We start from the raw sequence: 24,631 nt of genomic DNA on the forward strand, positions 1-24,631 counted from the left end.
GAGATGAGGCAAGACCGAAGGGGAGCACTTTGTATTGGTAATGACAGTGATTGATCATGAAGCGGAGGTACTGTCTGGAGGCTGAATTGATCGGTATGTGAGTGTATGCCTCTTTGAGATCGAGGGAGCATAGCCAGTCGTTTTGATTGAGAAGAGGGTAAAGCGTAGCTAAAGATAGCATCTTGAATTTCTCTTTGACCAAGCATTTGTTGAGATCGCGAAGATCTAGAATTGGTCTGAGATCTCCTGTTTTTTTGGGGACTAGAAAATAACGGGAGTAGAATCCCTGCCCCTTTTGATCTGGAGGAACTTCCTCTATGGCGTTTAGAAGGAGGAGGGATTGTACTTCCCGAAGAAGCAGGGCAGATTGAGGAGTGTGCAAAGCAGACTCTTTTGGTAGACTTTGGCCCGGGAGGGTTTGAAAGTTGAGAGAGTAGCCGTGGTGGATGATGTTGAGGACCCATTGGTCCGAAGTGATAACTTCCCACCGGCTTAGAAAGAGAGTCGACCTCCTATAGGTTGAGGAAGGAGTGGAGATGGATGAACGCTGGCTATGCCCTGGAGAATCAAGTCAAAAGGGCTGAGTCGATTTTTGCTGAGGAGGCTGCTTGACCGGTTGTTGCTGCTGTGGTCTAGGTGTTTGCCGCTGCTGCTGACATTGCCTCCTAGGTTGTTGAGGTGCAGACTGTAAGGGACGAGCCACATAACGGCGTTGGTAGGCCGATTGCTGTCTGAAAGGCCGTGCAGGTGGGGGTTTCTTCTTGGTCTTAAGAAGAGTATCCCAGCGGGTTTCATGAGCGGAGAGCTTTTGGGTAGTTGAGTCCATGGATTCTCCAAACAGCTCATCCCCTAAGCATGGTGCATTAGCCAACCGGTCTTGATGGTTAACATCAAGTTCGGAGACCCTCAGCCAGGCCAAGCGGCGCATGGCCACAGACATAGCTGTTGCTCTGGAGGTAAGCTCAAAAGTATCGTATATAGATCTTACCATGAACTTTCTGAGTTGGAAAAGAGACGAAGAACATTGATGAAAAGGTAAACGTTTCCTCTCAGAAAGGTACTGCTCAAAGGAAGCCATGGTGGTAAGGAGATGTTTGAGATAAAACGAAAAATGAAAAGCATAGTTGCCAGATCTATTGGCCAACATTGCATTTTGGTAAAGTCTCTTACCAAATTTATCCATGGCTTTGCCCTCTCTGCCAGGAGGAACAGAAGCATACACACTAGCTCCCGATGACTTTTTAAGTGTGGATTCCACAAGAAGAGACTCGTGAGGGAGCTGGGGTTTATCGAACCCGGGGATGGGGATAACCTTATACAGGGAATCCAATTTGCGTGGAGCTCCCAGGACAGTAAGAGGAATCTCTAAATTCTTGTAAAAGGTCTCCCGCAAGATGTCATGCAGAGGGAGTTTCAAGAACTCCTTTGGAGGCTGGTCAAAATCAAGGGCTTCTAGGAAGGCTTTAGACTTTTTAGACTCAGCCTCCAAAGGGATGGAAAGGGATTCGCACATATCCTTTAAAAATGAAGAAAAGGACGTGGAATCATGTTTGGAGGAAGGGTCAGGAAGAACAGGCTCATCCTCCCCCGAAGAACATTCACTTTCTGAGAGAAAAGGCTCTTCGGAATCACCCCATAGGTCAGGGTCCCGAATATGGGAACTACGGTCCCGAGACTCGGGGGTGGATGGTTCCAAGTGTCGGGACTTGCGCACCGACTTACCCGACCTCATCGATGCGGTACCGGGAGATGTTATCGGTTGCACCGGAGCCGAGGTCTGTACCGACTGGTGATGAGCTCTCGGCTCCGGTGCAAGGACAGGCATCGACACCGATGAGGCCGAGTGTACCGGTACCGAAAGAGTGGATGCCGATAAAGCACAGTTACTTACCGTAACAGGTGTTATCCAGGGACAGCAGGCAGATATTCTTTACGCATGAGTGACGTCACCGACGGAGCCCCCGGTACGGACCTTTTTAACTAGAAAGTTCTAGTTGGCCGCACCGCGCGTGCGCGAGTGCCTTCCCGCCCGACGGAGGAGTGCGTGGTCCCCAGTTAAGATAAGCCAGCTAAGAAGCCAACCCGGGGAGGTGGGTGGGACGTAAGAATATCTGCCTGCTGTCCCTGGATAACACCTGTTACGGTAAGTAACTGTGCTTTATCCCAGGACAAGCAGGCAGCATATTCTTTACGCATGGGTGACCTCCAAGCTAGCAGAGAGGGCGGTGGGATGGTTGGCCATTAGGAAAACAAATTTTGCAGTACAGATTGGCCGAAGTGCCCATCCCGTCTGGAGAACGCATCCAGACAGTAGTGAGTAGTGAATGTGTGAACTGAGGACCAAGTGGCAGCCTTGCAGATTTCCTCAATAGGTGTGGAACGGAGGAAAGCAACAGAAGCAGCCATAGCTCTGACCCTGTGGGCCCTGACAGCACCTTCCAGTGACAGACCGGCCCGAGCATAACAGAACGCAATGCAGGCAGCAAGCCAGTTGGACAGCATCCGTTTAGAGACAGGACGACCTAGACGGTTAGGATCGAAGGTCAGAAAGAGCTGAGGAGACAAGCGGTGAGCCCTGGTACGGTCAAGGTAGTATGCAAGGGCTCGCTTACAATCCAGCGTGTGCAGTGCCTGTTCCCCAGGATGAGAATGGGGTTTAGGGAAAAAGACAGGCAACACAATGGACTGGTTGAGGTGAAAAGCCGAGACCACTTTGGGAAGGAATTTAGGATGGGTACGCAGAACCACCTTGTCATGATGAAAAATAGTGAACGGTGGATCGGCGACCAGTGCATGCAGCTCACTAACCCTCCTGGCAGAGGTGATGGCAATGAGGAAAAGCACCTTCCATGTTAGAAGTTTGAGCGAAGTTGTGGCAAGAGGCTCAAAAGGAGGTTTCATGAGGGCTGATAAAACCACATTCAGGTCCCAGACGACTGGAGGAGGCTTCAGAGATGGTTTGACATTGAAGAGGCCTCTCATGAATCGGGAAACCAGTAGGTGAGCCGTGAGAGGTTTTCCGAGGATAGGCTCATGAAACGCAGTGATGGCACTGAGGTGGACTCTGATTGAGGTAGACTTGAGGCCAGCGTCGGACAGAGAGAGCAAATAGTCCAGTACAGTCTCCACCGCCAATGAGGTGGGATCGTGATGATGCAGTAGACACCAAGAGGAGAACCTGGTCCACTTCTGATGGTAACATTGGAGGGTGGCCGGTTTCCTGGAGGCATCCAAAATGCGACGGACAGGCTGAGACAGATTCTCTGGAGAGGTCAGCCCGAGAGAAACCAAGCTGTCAGGTGGAGCGAAGACAGATTGGGATGTAGTAGAGACTGATGCTGCTGTGTAAGTAGAGTAGGAAACACAGGAAGAGGAATGGGCTCCCTGGAGCTGAGCTGAAGCAGGAGGGGGAACCAGTGTTGACGGGGCCACCGAGGAGCGATGAGAATCATAGTGGCCTTGTCTCTGTGGAGTTTGGATAACGTCCGCAACATCAGAGGCAGGGGAGGAAAGGCATAGAGGAACCGATCCGTCCAGTCGAGCAGGAATGCATCCGGGGCCAGACGATGAGGAGAGAAGAGTCTGGAACAGAAATGGGGCAGCTGATGGTTGTGAGGAGCTGCGAAGAGGTCCACTTGCGGAGTGCCCCAGCGAGCAAATATGGAGTGGAGTGTGGAAGGGTCCAGAGTCCACTCGTGAGGTTGAAGGATGCGGCTGAGATTGTCGGTCAGGGAGTTCTGTTCGCCCTGGATATAGACAGCCTTGAGGAAGAGATTGCGGGCCGTGGCCCAGGTCCAGATGCTGAGAGCCTCCTGACACAGGAGGCGAGATCCGGTGCCGCCTTGCTTGTTTATGTAGTACATGGCGACTTGATTGTCTGTGCACAGCAGAAGAACCTGAGGATGGAGAAGGTGCTGGAAGGCCTTGAGGGCATAGAACATGGCCCTGAGTTCCAGGAAGTTGATGTGATGTTGACGCTCCTGTTGGGTCCAAAGGCCCTGGGTGCGTAGATCCCCCAGGTGAGCTCCCCACGCATAGGGGGAGGCATCTGTGGTTATGGTCATGGAGTGAGGGGGTAGATGGAAAAGTAGACCCCTGGAAAGATTTGAGGAGTTCAACCACCATTGAAGAGATTGCTGAAGAGACGATGTCACAGAGATGGGATGAGAAAGAGGATCCGTGGTCTGTGACCATTGGTCGGCAAGAGTCCATTGAGGTGTCCTGAGGTGGAGTCGCGCCAGAGGAAGCACATGGACCGTTGAGGCCATGTGTCCCAGAAGGACCATCATCTGTCGGGCCGGAATGGAGTGGTGGAGGAGTACCTGACGACAGAGGTGGAGCAGGGTCCGTTGACGGTCGGAGGGGAGGAATGCCCTCATCAGCGTGGTGTCGAGAACTGCTCCAATGAACTGAAGCCGCTGTGTGGGAAGCAGATGCGACTTGGGGTAGTTGATCTCGAACCCCAGGATATGGAGGAAGGAGATGGTGTGATGAGTGGCTTGTAGCACAAGTGGAGACGTAGGTGCTTTCACCAACCAATCGTCCAAGTATGGAAACACCTGGAGGTCGTGAGTCCTGAGGAAGGCCGCCACCACAATAAGGCACTTTGTGAACACCCTGGGTGATGAAGCAAGGCCAAAAGGAAGCACTCTGTACTGATAGTGACGGTGCTGTATCTGAAATCGTAGGTAGCGACGTGACGTCGGATGGATTGGGATGTGAGTGTAGGCCTCTTTGAGGTCCAGGGAACATAGCCAGTCGTGCTGAGAGAGAAGAGGGTAAAGCGTGGCAAGGGAGAGCATTCTGAATTTCTCCTTGACCAGGCATTTGTTGAGGTCCCTGAGATCTAGAATGGGACGGAGGTCTCCTGTCTTTTTGGGAACCAGGAAGTAGCGGGAGTAGAATCCCTGACCCCGTTGTTCCGGAGGCACTTCTTCGATGGCATTGAGAAGAAGGAGAGATTGGACCTCCCTCAGGAGGAGGGGGGTTTGGGAGGAATGAGAAGCAGACTCTACGGGAGGATTGTCTGGTGGGAGAGTCTGGAAGTTGAGAGAGTAGCCGTGGCGAATGATGTTGAGGACCCACTGGTCCGATGTGATGACCTCCCAACGGCTGAGGAAGATGTGGAGCCTGCCTCCGATTGGTTGAGGAAGAGGCAATGAAGGCGGGAGACTGGCTATGCCCTGGAGAGAAGAGTCAAAAGGGCTGAGATGGCTTGGTAGGAGGAAGAGGCTTGGCAGGTTGGTTGGACTGAGCACGAGCCTGGGTGTGGTGTTGTTGCTGACGGGGCCGCCTAGGTTGTTGTGAAGGTGGATTGAGCGGCCTTGCAGAGAACCTGCGCTGATATGAGGACTGTGGTCTGTAAGGGCGAGCAGGTGGAGCCTTTTTCTTAGGTTTAATTAGGGTGTCCCATCTGGTCTCATGGGCTGAGAGCTTCTGGGTGGTTGTATCCAGGGACTCACCAAATAATTCATCCCCAAGACAGGGAGCGTTGGCTAGGCGGTCTTGGTGGTTGATGTCCAAATCAGAGACCCTCAGCCAAGCCAGGCGGCGCATAGCCACAGCAATGGCAGATGCCCGGGAGGTGAGCTCAAAGGAATCATATATAGAGCGCACCATAAATTTTCTCAGTTGGAGCAGGCTGGAGATTTGTTGTTGGAACAGTGGGACCTTGCGTTCCGGAATGTACTTCTGCAGGGCGGAGAGTTGAAGGACCAGATGCTTCATGTAGAATGAAAAATGGAATGTATAATTGTTCGCCCTGTTGGCAAGCATTGCATTTTGATAAAGTCGCTTGCCAAATTTGTCCATTGTTTTGCCCTCTCTGCCAGGAGGGGTGGAGGCATAAACACTGGAGCCTTGAGTCTTTTTTAAAGTGGACTCCACCAGGAGAGACTCATGGGGTAGCTGGGGTTTGTCAAATCCTGGGATTGGTATGACCCTGTAAAGACTATCCAGTTTATGGGGGGCCCCGGGGACAGTGAGTGGATTCTCCCAGTTTTTATAAAAAGTTTCCCGTAGGATGTCGTGTACGGGCAACTTTAGGAATTCTTTGGGAGGCTGATCAAAATCTAAGGCCTCCAGTAAAGCTTGTGACTTCTTAGAGTCAGACTCCAGAGGGAGAGATAGAGCCGCCGACATCTCTCTGAGGAATCTGGAAAAAGAAGATTGCTCAGGTTTAGACGTGGTATCGGGGGCCGAAGGCTCCTCGTCCGACGACGACGCGTCCTCCTCGGTGCCGGGAGGGGATTTTTCCCTTAAGTCCGGATCTCTGACATCAGTGTGCGCGTGCCGAGATACCGGTGTGGAAGGCTCGGTATGGTGGGTCTTAGACAGAGACTTGCCCGAGCGTACGGAGACGGTACCGGGAGATGAGGACCGGTGTCGGTCTCGGTCCCGGGAAGAACGGTGCCGGTCAGGGTCACGGGGAGACCGGTGCCCTGCCCGGTCCCAAGGAGGATCGGCCGTCGCCTGGGTGTGACCCACGGGAAGGGTATGGAGATGTGATGCCGAAAGAATTGGCATGGACGAGTCCAGAGGTACCGATGGAGTGGATACCAGTTGGACGGTGCGGGGCTCGGGCCGGTCTGGTACCGAAAGAAGCGGTGCCAAGATGGAGGGCAAGAGCTGCTGGAGCTGCTGCTGCAGCTGTTCGTGCAACTTGTCTTGGAGGATGGCCGCGATGCGGTCATCGAGGGGTGGCACCGGAACCACTTTTTTCTGCTTTGGTTCCATAGGCGCCGCTCCACGCTCCGGCGATGAGGAGGCCGATGACGAGGCGCTCACCGAGATCGGGGCGGAGCGTTTTTTGGGTCGGCGTGGAGCCGAAAGGGCCGGTGTCGCCACCGAGGTGGGAGGGCGCTCGAGGGTGGAAGGCTTCTTAGCCGGCTTACATGGCGCCAGCGGCGCCGTTGACGGGTCCGGCGGTGTCGAAGTGGCGGGTGCCGATTTTGTCGGCGCCGCGGATGAAGAGGTCGAGTCCATTGCAGAGCCGGTGCCGAAAAGTATATTCTGCTGGATTTGACGATTCTTCAAAGTGCGTTTTTTAAGAGTGGCACAGCGGGTGCAGGAGTCCGCCCAATGCTCAGGCCCCAAACACTGTAAACACCAATTGTGTGGGTCAGTGAGGGAGATCGGGCGTGCACACCGCTGGCACTTCTTAAAACCCGGCTGCGGGGGCATGAATGGGAATACGGCCTCCGCAAAATCAAACCCGGAGGCCTGGATCGTAGCAACAGGCCCCGCCGGGGCTGGTCGAAAAAGAAAGAAAAATAAAGTATTTTTTTTTTTTGGTAAATAAAAGAAGAAAGCACCCGAAGGTAAAAAGAAGAAAAAATCGCGAGCGGGAAGGCAAAAAAGTTAGTTTCAACGGCCGTTGAAAAAACACGCGTCTTCTTCGCTCCGCGGAAACGAAGAAACTGGGGACCACGCACTCCTCCGTCGGGCGGCCAACTAGAACTTTCTAGTTAAAAAGGTCCGTACCGGGGGCTCCGTCGGTGACGTCACCCATGCGTAAAGAATATGCTGCCTGCTTGTCCTGGGATAATATAGGCTGTTCCACGATCGGTACCGGCGGCTCAGTGGAGACCGACACCGGAAGGCTCGGTGTCAGAAGAGCTGGAAGGAGTGTTTGAAGCTGCTCCTTAAGCTGAGCCTGCAAGATGGCCGCAATGTGATCATCAAGGGAGGGCACCGGTACCGCCTTTTTCTTTTGCGGTACCTGCGGTGCCGCTCTACACCCCGGAGATGAGGAGCCCGATGTCGAGGGACTCACCTCAATAGGGGCGGAGCGCTTCCGCTGGCGTCTCACGGTCGGCAGGACTGGACTCGCTGCAATGGAGACCGGAGGACGTTCCAGCGGGGAAAGCTTCTTAGCCGGCTTACCTGAATGCTGCGACGCCGGCGCGGCGTCGACGAGGTGGGTGCCGACTGGGTAGGAGCTGATGTCGCGGGGTTGGACATGTCGGTACCGAACAGTAATCGCTGCTGTATTTGGCGATTTTTCAGTGTTCGTTTTTTTAACGTGGCACAGCGGGTGCAGGTGGAAGCCTGATGTTCCGGACCCAGACACTGTAGGCACCAGTTGTGTGGGTCCGTAAGGGAGATAGGCCGTGCACACCGCTGGCACTTCTTGAACCCTGGCTGGGGGGGCATGAACGGAAAAACGGCTTCTGCCAAATCGAAGGCCGAGGCCTCGATGGTGGCAGTAGGCCCCGCCGGGGCAAATCAAAGAAAATAAGAAAACTCGAACTAGTAACTTTTTTTTTAAAAAGAAAAGAAGAAGGACAAAAGACCCGAAAAAGTTTACGCGAGCGGGAAGGCGAAGGAAAAAAATTTTCAACAGCCGTTGAAACATGCGACTTCTTAGCTCCGCGGAAACTAAGAAACTGGGGGACCGCGCGCCTGTGTCGGGCGGGAAGGCACTCGCGCATGCGCGGTGCGGCCTCTAGAACTTTCCAAGTTCTTAGAGTGCAATCACTCTAAAAGTGTCCGTACCGGGGCTCCGTCGGTGCCGTCACCCATCAGTCAAGAATATGCTGCCTGCTTGTCCTGGGATAAGACAATTTATCTTTTCAGTTACTGCCCCACAAATCTGGAACTCTCTACCAATTTATTTAAGAGAAGAACATAATATAGATAAATTTAAGACTAATTTAAAAACATTTCTTTTTAAAGACGCATTTGATTAATTAGTCTTTTACTAAACTTATTAATGCTATACTTAACTATTCATTCAATTCCCATCCTTGTGTTTTTACCTAACCTCTTTTTCTATATTACATTGTATTTCAAATCCCCATTTCCTTATTACTCATGTTTTGTTAAGTTCGACATAGCCTAGTTTTATTTTAATGTCATGCTTAAATTAATGTTTTTGTTTTTTATTTTAATATTGTATTTTTAATTGTTTCTGTACATCGCTTTGAAGTAAGATTTAGCGATTAATCAAAAATTTTTAATAAACTAGAAACTTGATATGCAGTGTTAGATTTGTTTTATAATGGTTTTGCGGCTCCAAGTTTTTTTTTCTTTTCGAAAATTGGTCCAAGTGGCTCTTTATGTCTTAAAGGTTGCAGACCCCTGCCCTAGAGGAAAGGAGAGACAAGGGAGATATAATTCAGACGTTCAAATACTTGAAGGGTATTAACGTAGAACAAAATCTTTTCCAGAGAAAGGAAAATGGTAAAACCTGAGGACATAATTTGAAGTTGAGGGGTGGTAGATTCAGGGGCAATGTTAGGAAATTCTACTTTACAGAGAGGGTAGTGGATGCCTGGAATGTGCTCCCGAGAGAGGTGGTGGAGAGTAAAACAGTGACTGAGTTCAAAGAAGCGTGGGATGAACACAGAAGATTTAGAATCAGAAAATAATATTAAATATTGAACTAGGCCAGTTACTGGGCAGACTTGTACGGTCTGTGTCTGTGTATGGCCGTTTGGTGGAGGATGGGCAGGGGAGGGCTTCAATGGCTGGGAGGGTGTAGATGGGCTGGAGTAAGTCTTAACAGAGATTTCGGCAGTTGGAACCCAAGCACAGTACCGGGTAAAGCTTTGGATTCTTGCCCAGAAATAGCTAAGAAGAAAAAATAAAAAAAATAAAAATTTAATTGAATCAGGTTGGGCAGACTGGATGGACCATTCGGGTCTTTATCTGCCGTCATCTACTATGTTACTATGAAGTAGGTATGTGCTATTCTCCGTCAACCTCATTTGCATGAGCATTTTTTGGAGAATGACTCGTTTTTATAAAACCGCTAATATAATGGCTGTGACAGCAGCCCGTGTTTTTACTCAATTTTTTTAGAATCTAGGCCTCAGTGACATGAAACAAACACGTTCCATAGGAATTGGAATGGGGATGGCCACAGGGGCCATGCCCCCCTCCCCAAAGATTAGCGGTCTGAGGTCAGAAGAATTATGGCTCTCCTGCCTCTCCCATTCACCTCCTCTCTATCCACTGTCATTTTAAATCTTCGGGCAGCCGTCAGTGGCAACAATTAATCCTGCTGTCGTCAGCATGCCCCAGAAGTCTTCATTCTGCAGCGTCCAGTTGCTGCAGAATGAAGACTTCCAGGGCAGGACAACAGCAGCAGGCTCACTCGTTCCTGCTGACAGGAGGAGGTAGATGAGAGACAGAGGTCTAGGACGGAGCTTTTGGCCTATCCCACATAAAAAGTGTTCTGCTGCCTATGTATTCCCCCCGATATTCAGCAGTACTTAGCCGGCTATCCGCCAATATTCAGTGGGAGAGAGCTGGCCATCTCCCGTCAAATATCTGGCTTGCCAGATTGGCCGATAACCAGCTATGTCGTGTGACATAGCCAGTTACCATCAATATGCAGAGGTTGGCCAGCTAAGGCTAGCAGCTAGATCAGTGTGTCACAAACTTTCCAAAAATATTTTATTAACATTTGAATAAATCAATACAACGAAGTAACAAAAAAAAATACTAACACAATCTAACTAAATTAAGTATCAAGGTTGTCGTAACATAAAACAAAGAATTATAGATCTTACTCCTTCATAGTCAATAAAGTTCTAGATTTTTTTTTTTTTTTAATTTCATATTGCCACACTTACCCCCTCTTTTACTAAGGTGCGTTATGTTTTTTAGCACGCAATAAATATTAGCGTGCGCTAATCTCGTGCTAAATGCTAACACGTACATGTTATCCTATGGACCCATTAGCGGTTAGCGCACACGTTGATTTAGCGCACGCAAAAATGTTTAGCGCATCTTAGTAAAAGAGGGCCTTAATTATACATATTTTTTCACATTTGCTATATAGGAAAACTATATTCCACCAAATGTTGCATTCTAATTTAGAGAAGCCTTTCCAATTAGCTAGAATTGTTTTGATTGCAATCAGTAATAAATTCTTAAAGAACTGGGTTTTTTTATATGTGTTTAAAGTTGATTTAAAACCAAATTCTCCCAAAATAATTATTGAATAAGTCAATGGTTCTCTTATATATAGTAAATTTGACTCTGTTAACCAAATCTTACTCCTATAACTAGGCAGTTTTACAAAAAAAAAAAAAAAGGTCATATAAAAAACATACAACACATGTTATACAAACAATAAATACAACAATTCCTTCATATCAGCCATTATTTACGGCACTCAACAACGTATCAATACAAGAACATTTATAACTCAGTATAGACATTTATTGAAATGCTTCTACAAATAATGTAGTTTTTAGGAGTTTCCCTTAAATTTATCAGTTTAATTGTGTAGGGGGATATTTTATTATTACATATTCTATATGATAATGGAATATATGGTAGGGAGGGGTGGGAAGGGGGGAGGGATAATAGTTTATCAAGTTTCAAGTTTATTCATATCATTTGATAGCTTGTAAGTGATGTATTTATTGTTAACGTGATTGAATATATATAACACTTATTGTAATTTTGAAAATGAATAAAGAATTTTTTTTTAAAAAAGGAGTTTCTTAAACTTCTGAAAACCTACAAGAGCTCTTAGCGGTCGAGTTAACTTATTCCACAGCGTTACTCCCATGAAAGAGATAGCAGAAGACCTAGTGCTCTCATAGTGCACTGCCGAGAAGCCTGTCAGCGACAATCGTACTGCCCCCCTCAGATCGCAATGCTCTGCGTGGCCTATGCAGTGCCATAGCCTGTGACAGATAACATGGGATCCCTTGGTAAATGACCTTAAACGCCAACAATATTGTCTTAAAAATAATACGTGACCGTACAGGCAGTCAATAAAGTTTTTTCAACCACGGTGCTAGATGGTACAGTGGCCAATCCAGGTCACAAGCAGCCGGCAAACTTTTTGGTTTCTTTTAAAATACTTTGTGAACACTTTTATAATATTTCCTTTACATTGGCAATGTAGAGTGTGTTGTAGAGCTCAGTGAGCCAACCCCTCTGCTTTAATGCATTTTGACTTGTATTTTTCAGACAACAGAATGAGAAAAATGCACAAAGGTCTGTGGCCTTTTTCAGGCCACTTCTAAGTCTACAGCAGGTTACAAAGATTTTTCCATTTTGAAATATAGTATGATTCGATGCAATACATATTTTAAAACTCATATGCATACGTTTTTAAATCACTACGCTGGCAGAAAGACTCTGTCAGTTTTGAAAGGACTGTACTGATATTTTCATTTTACAATTATCATCACTGAGCTGAGGTATAGGATGGAAGAACAACTTTTGAAGTACCTGTGGCAGAAAGAAACTGGAAGCTGTGTCCCTGGGCTTCTGTGTTCACAGATCAGGGATCCGACCAGTGCAGGATGTCTGGAAGTCACCCTTCATGTTTGGTTATCTGCAGTTCGGTTGTTGACTTTATTTCTACATATTTGGGCAAGCAGATTTTTAGGTACCTAGCCATCTTTATACCTGGCTGCAAAATCCCCCCAAAACACAGCCCCCCTCCCCCTGTCTTCCTGAGTAATGGCTTTTATTTCTGCACACATCTCCCTCTTCATGTGCGTTTTTCTGCACCATTTTCCCTCATTCCTAATTTGCCTGTTAGCCAGCAATTCCTGCATGTTTATTGATTTCTTGCTTTGTAGTCCACAGGCTTAACTTTAGTAGTCAGGTAATCTGAATAGTACAAAAAAAAAAAAAATCCTATTTGTTGTCAAATTTGGTGTGGTTTCTATTTCGATCTTGTGAAAGTGGCAGGACTGATGAAGTCGTGGAAAACTTAACAGCAGAAAATGGCACGCTAGTTTCTCCACACAACTTCCATAGCGCAGCCTCTGGTACAGGTTTAGAAGAGTGGGCTTTCCTAACTTTGGGGCAGATTCACTAAACTCCCCTACCGACCCAATCCGGGTCCAATCTAGGTCTGATCCGTGGCCGGGGGGGCTGATTCACGATGCGTCCTCATGCACATGGGGACAATTGGAATTACGCCTCCAACTGACTGCACGGATCACTGAATGGCGAGCCCGTGGTTTTAACCTGCTATAAACCCACAGGTTAAAACCACGGGTTCGCACTGCGGGGAAGGAAAGCAGAATTGGGGCAGAAACAGGGCAGTGATCGGGGCAGAGAGTAGGAGAGTCTGGGCAGAAGCAGGGCAGCGATTGGGGCAGAGAGCAGGAGAGTCTGGGCAGAAGCAGGGCAGCAATCGGGGCAGAGAGCAGAAGAGCAGGAAAGTCAGGGCAGAGAGCAGGAGAGTCTGGGCAGAAGCAGGGCAGCAATCGGGGCAGAGAGCAGGAGAGCAGGAAAGTCAGGGCAGAGAGCAGGAGAGTCGGGGCAGAAGCAGGGCAGCGATTGGGGCAGAGAGCAAGAGAGCAGGAGAGTCGGGGCAGAAGCAGGACAGCGATTGGGGTAGAGAGCAGAAGAGCAGGAAAGTCAGGGCAGAGAGCAGGAGAGTCGGGGCAGAAGCAGGGCAGCGATCGGGGGCAGAGAGCAGGAAAGTCATGGCAGAGAGCAGGAGAGTCTGGGCAGAAGCTGGGCAGCGATCGGGGCAGAGAGTAGGAGAGTCGGGGCAGAAGCAGGGCAGCGATCAGGGCAGAGAACAGGAAAGTCAGGGCAGAGAGCAGGAGAGTCGGGGCAGAGAGTAGGAGAGTCGGGGCAGAAGCAGGGCAGTGATCAGGGCAGAGAGCAGGAAAGTCAGGACAGAGAGCAGAAGAGTCGGGGCAGAAGCAGGGCAACGATCGGGGCAGAGAGCAGGAGAGTCTGGGCAGAAGCTGGGCAGCGATCGGGGCAGAGAGCAGGAGAGTCTTGGCAGAAGCAGGGCAACGATCGGGGCAGAGAGCAGGAGAGTCGGGGCAGAGAGCAAGAGATGCAATCAGAAAGGACGTGAGCGACTGGTCCACAGCAGTTGCTTATTTCTTGATCGGCCAGCCCAGTCGGTGTCCCAGTTTTTTTGTTAGTGAATCGCTGCCTGCCTACTTTACATGCCGTTTCCCCTCATTTGCATGTGTGGATCAGATCGGAGGATGATCGGCACAGAGGTTAGTCGGGGGAAAATTGGGTCGCAAAGTGGTTGCTAACTGGTCGGGGCACGAGCTCTTTGCTCTGTGCAGCTCTATCAAGGATGTAGGTAAATGAGCCCCAGGGACCAAGTGAAAGTAGCAACCTTAAATTCTGATCTCGAGTCTGTACCCTACTGGTGTAGTGGTATTTCTTTCCAAGCTCAGTTTATATAGGACTGTCAGTGCATGCCTCAAACTGAGGCACATAAACTTTCTGTTACTCACATCTAGGGTTACCATATGGCTCCAGAAAAAGAGAAGGACGGATTGAGACAATGGAAGTAAAACCCAGATGTCTCAATCCGTCCTCTTTTTTTTTTTTTTGGAACTATATGGTAACCCTACGCCAGTGTTTCTCAACTCAGCTCTGGAGTACCCTCTTGCCAGTTGGGTTTTCAGGATATCCACAATGAATATGCATAAACTTGATTTGCATACACTTGCCTCCGTTATATGGAAATCTTTTTCATGCATATTCATTGTGGACATCCTAAAAACCTGACTTGCAACCAGGACTGAGTTGAGAAACACTGCCTTTCGCCACATCATTTTCCACAGCCCAGAAATTTACAAGGCTAACTGTCCATACATGCACACATGAAAAAATGTCACAGATGAAGTGTCAAGTGCGAATCACCTTCATACAGTAAAGGAATTCTAAAAAGACCTTCCCAACTTGTATCTGTCATCAAATCTGATATATTTTTTTTAAATAGGGTTCATGGTGCTCTATTTTCTTTGGTTATGTCTTAGTGTTGTTTTTTTTAAACAAAATAGTTTTCAATAAATTATGACTTTCATAATCAGAAAAACCAACAGTGCTTCTAAAACCAATATTTCATGTAACAGGAAACGCTCGCATTGTTGAAAAGGAAACCAGGTTTAAGTGATGCAGGAAACTGAAACAACTTTAAAGGGCATAACAAAACCTCACAAGCAAAAATTTGTTGCCCAAAACTAAGAGGAATGTTCTGAATATTGAATAGTGCTGGTGGTTCAGGAGGGTAGGGGTTATTTGAGAGAAAACTCGCCGGGCCTAGCCTCAATAAAGTCACCAAAGAGATCAGCAGGGGATGTTGTCACTAGGTACCAGTCACTTTCATAGGGTCCACTTAATAAATTCACTCATGCTTCATTTTTCTTTTTTGCAAGGGGGAAAGGGAAGAGTTCCAGTTAGTTTAAAAAAAAAAAAAAAAGATAAGCTTCATAGAAGAAACCAGAGGCCTGACCCAGTGTTAAGCACTGCATGTTGCCAAAAAGTGGATCTGGGTCTGATTCCCAAGCCAGAACTCAGGGCTAAGGATTCTGCAGAGACTGGGTTGATAACCCCTAGGGCAGTGTTTTCCAACTTCTTCAAGCCAAGTACCCCTTAGATCAAAAAATTTTCAACCAAGTAGCCCCAAGCTCCAAGCATCGGAGATTTTGAAATGGACATGTTATTGTTAAACAGTAACTAACTAAGTAACATACAAAGCAAATACAGATAACTGGAACTGGCGTATAGACCAAGGCATCCTTGTCATAATCTCTTATATTTCATGCTCATATAAACTTACAAAATGAGTGAAAATGAACAATTACACTTAGACAGGACCTATTTATAAGGACCTGCACAAAAGTTGCTATTAGTGACCAATGCAGTTTAATCTTTTCTCTGGGAAAATTAAACATGAAATCTGATTGGTCACTATGGGCCAGTTCTTGCATACTCATCCCACTCTGACACACACACACACAGACACACACACACATATATATCTCTCTGTCTCTCATATCCTACCTGCCCTCAGCCATCCTGTCCTTCTCTCTCTCTCTCTCACACACACACATATCCCACCAGCCCTTAAGCCACTCTGCCCATCTCTCTCACACCCATGCACACCCATCAGCCACTCTGCCCTTGTCTCTCTCTCTCTCTCTCTCACACACACACAGATATACCACCTGCCCTTAGCAACTCTGCCCTTCTCTCTCACACACATCCTACCTGCCCTCAGCCATTCTGCCTTTCTTTCTCTTGGAGAACTTGTTGATTTTGCTGTCTCATGAGACTGGGAGTTACAACATCAACAGGCTCCTCTTGTACCTCAACACATATCGGTTACTGAAAAATGTCTAAAGCCCTGTCTGATGTTATAACAAACTATATTAAAAAGTGTTGATATCACTTCAATAAAGCCAATATGCAATCCTGCCACTTCAAAACACTATGCACAAATTTGTGCAAAAGAGTTGGAACCCTACCACAAATTAACAGCACTAATTTCCAGGACTCAAAGAGCAACAACTTTATGTGTGAAAAAATGCACTGTAAATATCACACCAGGGCCTAAAACTCAAATACAGCACCTAGTGAGAAAATAGAATGATGGGACTGCTGCAAGATTTCAACACAGAAACATGCCAATTAAATTCAGAATGAAATACTTTTTACTACCTATGTTGGAGAGTGTGGTGCAGTGGTCAGAGCAAAAAAGGAAAAAGAAGACAAACACTCGCCTTGCTACAAAGTTAAAAATACAACAAAAGAGGCAAGTGAGATGTCTAAACCAGTGTTCTTCAACCTTTTTACACCCGTGGACCGGCAGAAATAAAATAATTATTTTGTGGACCGGCAAACTACTAGGACTAAAATTTTAAAACCCCGTTTACGCCCCATCTCCGCGAGCTTGGTCCCCGCAAACCATCTGATCCCATCTGCACAAGCCGCAATTATGATTTTATATTGAACGTATTTTATTAAAGTATAAAAAAAAACAATATTCTGAACAATTGTGATTTTATAAATACAAATATACAGAGCACGGACCAACAAAACCCCTGTCTCCCCTCCCCTTCACATATAGCCCCTCTACTATCAAGAAAACTGAACAAGCCAAGTTCATAGAAATATCATGCTAACAGAATACTGCAGTCCCCGGTTATGTCTCTAGCAGGTTATATATTTCAAATCTGATATATTCTAATCACAAAATAGAAATAAAATTATTTGTTTCTACCTTTTGTTGTCTCTGGTTTCTGCTTTCATCTTCTTTTCACTCTCTTCCTTCCAGCGTCTGCCCTCTCTGTCTCTTCAATCCAGCATCTGCCCCTTCCATCTACTGTCTGACCTCTCCCCCTTCCATATGGTATTTGTCTTCTTTCTATGCCCCTCTCCCCTTTCCATCCAGCCTATGCCCCTCTCTCCTTTTTACACGATTCACTCCAGCTTCACTGCCCTCTTCATTTTTATCTCTTCTACACCAGATCTAGCATCTTTGTCCCTCTCAATTTCTCTGCTGATCCCCCTTCCCAACTCATTCCTGTCTCTCCCCTTCCCCTCCTCTAATCTCCCTGCAAGCTGTTTCCTTCCTTTTTTCTTCTCCCTTCCCTCCTCCCCCTGTCCAGCAGTAACTCTCTTCCCTTTCCTTTCCCTCCTCCCCTCCCAGCAGCATCTCTCCTTCTCCCTATCCAGGTCCAGTAGCAGCTGTCCCTTTTTCCCCTTGCCCAGCAGCTTCCCAGACTCCTTTCCCTCCTCCCCTCCCAGCAGCATCTCTCCTTCTCCCTAGCCAGGTCCAGTAGCAGCTGTCCCTTTTTCCCCCTTACCCAGCAGCTTCCCAGACTCCTTTCCCTCCCCCCTCCCAGCAGCATCTCACCTTCTCCCTCTCCAGGTCCAGTAACAACTGTCCCCTTTTTTTTTCCACCATGCCCAGCAGCTTTCTCCCCTCCCAGCAACTCTCCTTGCCAGCGCTGCGATTCAGTAAGGCAGCCTCAGGTCCTTTGTTGGGTCGCACCGCCTCTGAGGAAAGCGGAAGTTGCATCATCAGAGGCGGCCCGACTCAGCAAAAGCTCCAAGGCTTCCTTTTTGAATCGCTGCGTTTGTAAGGAGAGCTGCTGGGAGGGGATAAAGCACAGTGTGAGGCTCCCTATTATGTCTCCGGCCCTGCGCGAATGGCAGCTCCTCGATCTTGCCGGTCCTGCGCGGACCGGCAGGAAATTGAAGAAGTTGATCTCACCGGTCCTGCGCGGACCGGCAGGAATTTTCTGCGGACCGGCACCGGTCCGCGGACCGGCAGTTGAAGAACTGTGGTCTAAACCACCAGAAATGTTACATTTACTTAAATCAAGTCCATAAATTAGAATACGTCCAGTGAAATCCAGATATGGCTACTTGATTGGGAAACCAAATAGGTGACGTCCTGACTAGGATCCCAGTCAGTTTCGGATGTGCCTTCCTCAGGGGACTAGCAAGTAACTTGAGTAGAATTTGATTCCCAGTTCATAAATCTGGACAATATGAAATGAAGAACTCAGGAAAATCTTAAAACTTAGGCGCCTGTAATGTAGGCCATGGCTTTACACTATAAGCACCTAACTCCTTTACAGAATCACGCCTAGCAGCGCCTAAATCACTCTCCACCCCTAAACACACCTACCTGACTGCTAGGCGTCTATCTTTTGTAGAATCGCACCTAAGAAGTGGAACCTTGGTTTGCGAGCATAATTCATTCCAGAAGCATACTCGTAAACCAAAGTGCTCGAATATCAAAGTGAGTTTCCCCTTAGGAAGTAAGGGAAACTCAGATGATTGGTTCCACATCCCAAAAACAGACAACCCCGCCCAAGGCCACCAACACTGCTCGCTTTCACCCCACCCCACCACATCCCAAAAAGACCACACCCCCGAGGCCACTGGCACACTTCCACCTCACCCCTGAGAACTGGCATCGCCCCCTCCGCCCACGAGCCCCCATCCCTGAGAACTGGCATCGCCCGCCCAAACCCACACCGCGATCTGGCACCGGCATGCAGCACCAACCCACAGAACGTGCCGGTGCCGGAAGAGCCTGCCGCTGATCTCTGCTAGGCTGGGCCTTGAGCATCTGCGCATGCTCAAGGCCTTCTGGCTCCCGCTCTTTACGAGAATCTCATTAGAATCTTGGAGAGAGCGGGAGCCAGAAGGCCTTCAGCATGCGTAGATGCTCAAGGTCCAGCCCAGCAGAGATAAGTGGCAGGCTCTTACAGCATCGGCACATCCTGTGGGTTGGTGCTGCGTGCCGGTGCCGGTGCCAGATTGCGGTTTGGGTTTGGGTGGGCGATGTCAGTTCTCAGGGGTGGGGGCTTGCAAATTGAGTCAACGCTCGGTTTGTGAGGCACGATTCGCAAGAGTGTTTTCTCGTCTTGCACAACACTCGCAAATCGCGTTACTCGCAAACCGAGGTTTGACTGTATTTTGTAAACCACTTAGGTTTAAGTGAATTAGAAACTTTATAAATAAATAAATTATTTTCAATTATAGATGCTCAGTATCAGCATCTCCATACTCATATATTGAGTAGGCGCATAAGTGCATGTGTTTTCTTTGGGGTATGTCATTAGAACAATTCTATAATAAAGCGCTTTCAGCTATGCGCCACTTGCATGTGTAAATGTACAGGGAAATAATCACTTGAGTACATAAATCAACTATGTGGTATGGCATAGTGTGTAAATGCAAGGGAGATGTTCATATGGAACAGAATGGGTGGGGCTTCCACTCACTCATGCAACTTACAGAATGCAGTAAGTTATACACATACTTTCTGTATTTAGGTGTCCGCAATTACACCGGGTAAGGATACATATGCCAATGCTGGGTTACACTAGTATTCGAAAACAAAAACAAAACTGCAGGAAGTGTTCAAGGTGCAGGAATTTTATTCAAATAAAAATGTAAAAACCAATAATAACAATGATAAAAATCCAGACATTGATTCTTGATATAGGACATACTGGATCCAACACGGTCCGTGTTTCAAAAAGCACTTCTTCCTCAGGGGGTCTAGGTAGTTCAGTATATTAATATTCAAGAACTGCTGGATCAGCGTTTCTCTGAGCAGCATAATCACAGGAGGATTCCTACGATTCTTTGTTATTTTTATCCAACGGTTCTTCAACATTAATATATTGAACAACCTGGACCACTGAGGAAGAAGTGATTTTTGGTTTAAAAAAGAACGACCATATTAGTCCATATTATCGTTTACTTCATTGGCTGCCTTTGGAGGCAAGAGTATTATTCAAATTTTCCTCTATCTTCTTTAAGCTGATATCGGGATTGTCTCCAGCTTACCTTTTTCCTCATTTTGTATTGCATAGACCATCAAGAGAAACTAGAAACTTCTACTTATTTGCTTATCCAAAAATTAATGGGTATAGATATAAGACCTTCTTAGATAGGACCCTAGCATTTCAAGCTGGTAGGTAACAATCTTGGTTAGGTAAATGTATTCAGCAACCCAACTGGCCCATGTGCCTAAGGCCCCACCCACAGGAGGGGCCTAAGTCAACTGGGCCGATTCTGGTTGGCCCAGGCGCCTCAAGCCCCACCTGTGAGTGGGGTTTGAGCCACCTGGGCCAATCAGGCCCTAAGGCCAGCCATTCCGGAGATGGGCTTGGCACCCGTCCGTCCAACCAACAATTTTAAGGTACAGGGAGGGGAGGTGGTGGGGTCATGAGAGTCAGCAGGGGGGTCGCAGGTCGGTGGGGGGGGCGATTGGGGGGGCCGGTCGTGGGGGGGAATGTGTCGAGGGCAGGAGGGCCTGGGATCCCTCCTTCCCGTATTTTAGTGGGGGGGTGGGGGTTAGGGGGTGTCGCTGGGCCAGGAGGGCTTGGGCTCTCTCCTGGCCGGATCATGGGGGGGAGGGGGGCTGGAGATCGCTGGGCCAGGAGGGCTTGGGCTCCCTCCTGGCCCCATTGGACTCAGCGGGGGGTGGGTGGGGGGGGTTGGGGATCGCAGGGCAAGAGTACTTGGGCTCCCTCTTGCCCGGAACGTAATCGGAGTTCAGGGTGCCGCCGGGAAAAGAGGTCTTGGGCTCCCTCTTGCCCCGAATGTAGTTGGGGAGTTGGGGTGTCGCAGGCCAGAAGGGCTTGGCCTCCCTCCTGCCCGGATCATTGTAGGGGGGGGGATTCTGTAACCGGTGTTGTTTTTGACATACACCGGTTACAGAATCCAGCTTTTAGGCGAAGGACTGGCTCCTCATTCGCCTAAAAGCTCTTGTTTTGGGCGTTTGGAAGTTAGGCTTTTTTTAGGTTGATTATATGGTGTTAGTGTAGACGTAGTGGTGGTCTGGGCATTTAAAGAGCTGAACGTAGAGGCAGACCATTATCAAAAAAGACCTCCTTTTGGATTTTTTTTTTATAATGGACATTTTCCCTGCTTCAACGTTTAAGACCTTAGGCCAAAAGGGGACTTAGACGTTATTTTTTATTATGCCCCTCTAAGTTTATTACTTAATGAGAGTTTTAGTACTGAAATTCTATTTTACAAATATTTGTAAAATATTTGGCTTCTGTAAGGGTAGGTCATGCCTCACAAACTTATTGTACTTCTTTGAGGGAGTGAACAGCCAGGTGGATAAAGGGGACTCTATAGACATCATTTACCTCGACTTCCAAAAAGCCTTCGACAAGGTGCCACACGAGAGACTGCTTAAAAAGTTATGGAGCCACGGGGTACAAGAGGAGATCCACCAATGGATCAAAAACTGGCTGGCAAACAGAAAGCAGAGGGTTGGCGTAAAGGGCCACTACTCAGACTGGAAAGGTGTCACGAGCGGAGTTCCGCAGGGGTCGGTGCTGGGACCGCTCCTGTTCAATATCTACATAAACGACCTAGAGGCGGGAACTAAGTGTGAAGTCATTAAATTTGCAGATGACACCAAACTATACAGCAGGGCTCAAACCAGGGAAGACTGCGAAGATCTCCAAAAGGATCTAACGCAGCTGGAAAAGTGGGCCGAAAAATGGCAGATGAGTTTCAACGTGGGGAAATGCAAGGTCATGCACGTAGGGAAAAAGAACCCGATGTTCACATACAAAATGGGGGGAACACCACTAGGGGTTAGTAACCTGGAGAGAGACCTGGGAGTGATGGTAGACGCAACACTGAAGGCATCGGCGCAATGCGCCACAGCCTCTAGGAAAGCAAACAGAATGTTGGGTATCATTAAGAAGGGTATTACGACCAGGACGAAGGAGGTCATCATGCCGCTGTATCGTGCAATGGTACGGCCGCATCTGGAGTACTGTGTTCAGTACTGGTCGCCGTACCTCAAGAAAGACATGGCGGTACTCGAGGGAGTACAAAGAAGAGCAACTAAACTGATAAAGGGAATGGAAAATCTCCCATATACCGATAGATTGAAGCAGTTGGGACTTTTCTCCCTGGAGAAGCGAAGACTTAGAGGAGACATGATAGAAACCTTCAAGATCCTGAAGGGCATAGAAAAAGTAGACAGGGACAGATTTTTCAAATTAAGGGGCACCACAAGTACAAGGGGGCACTCGGAGAAATTGAAAGGGGACAGGTTTAGAACAAATGCTAGGAAGTTCTTTTTCACTCAAAGGGTGGTGGATATATGGAACGCGCTTCCAGAGGCTGTTGTAGACAAGAAAACATTAAATGGTTTCAAAGAAGGTTTGGATAGATTTCTAGAAGAAAAAGGGATTGGGGGGTATAGATAGGGATTGGGGGGTATAGATAGGTATAGACCATTGCTCAGGCAGTGGGCCTGATGGGCCGCCGCGGGAGCGGACCGCTGGGCAGGATGGACCTATGGTCTGACTCAGCGGAGGCAACTTCTTATGTTCTTATGTTCTTATGTTCTTACTGTATTATTGCATTTCACTGATTGTCCAGCTCTTTTTAGTGTAAACCGCCTAGAACTTTTGGTTATGGCGGTATAAAAGAATAAAGTTATTATTATTATGTTTTGAAATACGGACTGTGTTGGGTCCGGTCTGGATTTTTATCATTGTTTTTATTGATTTTTACATTTTTATTTGAATAAAATTCCTGCACCTTGTACGCTTCCTGCAGTTTTGTTTTTGTTTTTGCGTTGCTATCCCTTCTGCAGTTATTGTTGGTTTCTTTTTGTTTGACCTTACACTAGTATTCACAATACTCAAAAAATGAGGAATGGAAAGATGAATAGTCAAACAACAAAAATCACTCCATTAAAGACAATCCGCTCTGCACCCAGAATGATTATAACATGCAAAAGAAAAAGCCTCAGACTATCCAAGTACTGATCTTTGAACAATGAGTAAAGGAAAGTTTTCCTGTTATTTTTCTACATTTGTCTGTGGAAGAGCATAAATAAATTTCTTATGTACATTTGTTTACATAGCCACTCGAGTGTATCCACGGTGCGCTTTCGATGTGATTGATGTTTTATCTTCTTTTATAAGAGTGATGCCATTTTCAGAGATGTTCAGTGACCCCTGATGCAGGCGTTTTGTTACGCCGAAACAAAGATGCTGCGTCGGGTCTTCACTACTGTATAATTTGGACTGAAACAAACATCATTGACTTCATCCCACTGGCTCTTGTGGAAAGCTTTATGTCCAGTCCCACTGTTTTTCCTGTTTACACTAGTATTCTACAATGGAATCTGGGTGCATAGATCCACGCAAAAGATAGGCTCTCACTGCACAGCATCAGGGTGCTTAAAGGAAGGTGCTTTGTTACCGATCCACCCTCCTGCAACACTGCTAAAAATACGCTTAGGGCTCCTTTTACTAAGCTGCAATAGCGGTTTTAGCGCACGCTAGACGCTAACGCCAGCATTGAGTTGGTGTTAGTTGTAGCTGCGTAGCATGGGTTTAGCGCGCGCTAAAATTCTGCGTGCGCTAAAAACGCTATCGCAGCTTAGTAAAAGGAGCCCTTGATTTATATATCTATATCAGCCACTGTAGCAGACGTCCAGACGGCTTGTTTGAAATTGACCCAATTGATGTTGTGAAACTGTAATAAAGTGTTCTTCCTAAGCAAAAAAAAAGATAATAAAAAGAGATCCAGCTAGAAGAGCACAAGCAACAGCAAAAGCAATAGTTTTATGCCACTATGAGAAGACAGATATGGGCAATATCCAGTGCTTCTTACCAGTCCGTAGAGATGGGTCAGATGCCGAAAACAGCGTGCTCATTCCCATACTAAATGACTCTGTTGAGAATATCTGCAGGGCAAAAAAAGAGTTCACATTTACTTAAAACACATTTTCAAGAGTGATACAGAACATAAAACAATTACTATGTGCAGAAAAATTATCCACCAAAGCAAGGTGTAAAAAATATATATATATCAAAAGGGTGACATGTCAAAACTGCGTGAGACAATCGCACGCAGACAAAGCTGGGTCGACAATCGCGTGCAGGACATCAGCGCGCCGGATTTCAACTCAATTTGAAAGCGCTCCGAGGGTGCTTTGAGGGGGTGTGTGGGGGGAACTCCCCCACATTACAGAGGAAACTGAACTTTTTCCCTAAAAAATAGAGAAAAAGCCTGTTTCCTCTATAATGGGGGTTTTCCCCCAACATCCCCCCAACGGCAGTGCCAACACTACTAAGCAAAGTGCAGTGGTTCCCCCCCCAAAAAAATAACAGTTAAGATAACTGCATAAAAAAGACCACTTAAATGCAGTCCTGTCTTTACACTGGTCTTCATAGCTGGTTAAGTACCAAATATCGCACTCAATTGGCCATGTTTTAGCTGACTTCCTCTATCCGGAAATGCAATGCCATAGCCTGGACACGGCCCAACAATGCATTTCCAAGTTTAACTTCAGTGGCAGTCAGCAAAACACTGATCGCTGCTAACAGAAGTTTGGCTTCTATGTTACTATTTTTATTTTACAGAGAGG

General features: G+C 47.4%; 1 protein-coding gene across 1 annotated transcript in view; it reads right to left on the reverse strand.

Annotated features, from left to right (window-relative positions):
- The window catches only part of NFKB1 (nuclear factor kappa B subunit 1), a 216,852-nt gene that overhangs the window by 146,953 nt on the left and 45,268 nt on the right, over positions 1-24,631 (reverse strand). Inside the window, exon 3 of the mRNA XM_033935869.1 lies at positions 23,875-23,947. Within this exon, the coding sequence (XP_033791760.1) occupies positions 23,875-23,947 (73 nt within the window). The remainder of the gene's footprint in view (positions 1-23,874; positions 23,948-24,631) is intronic.

The sequence above is a fragment of the Geotrypetes seraphini genome, chromosome 1 (genome assembly GCF_902459505.1).
Source record: "Geotrypetes seraphini chromosome 1, aGeoSer1.1, whole genome shotgun sequence".
Lineage (NCBI taxonomy): Eukaryota > Metazoa > Chordata > Amphibia > Gymnophiona > Dermophiidae > Geotrypetes > Geotrypetes seraphini.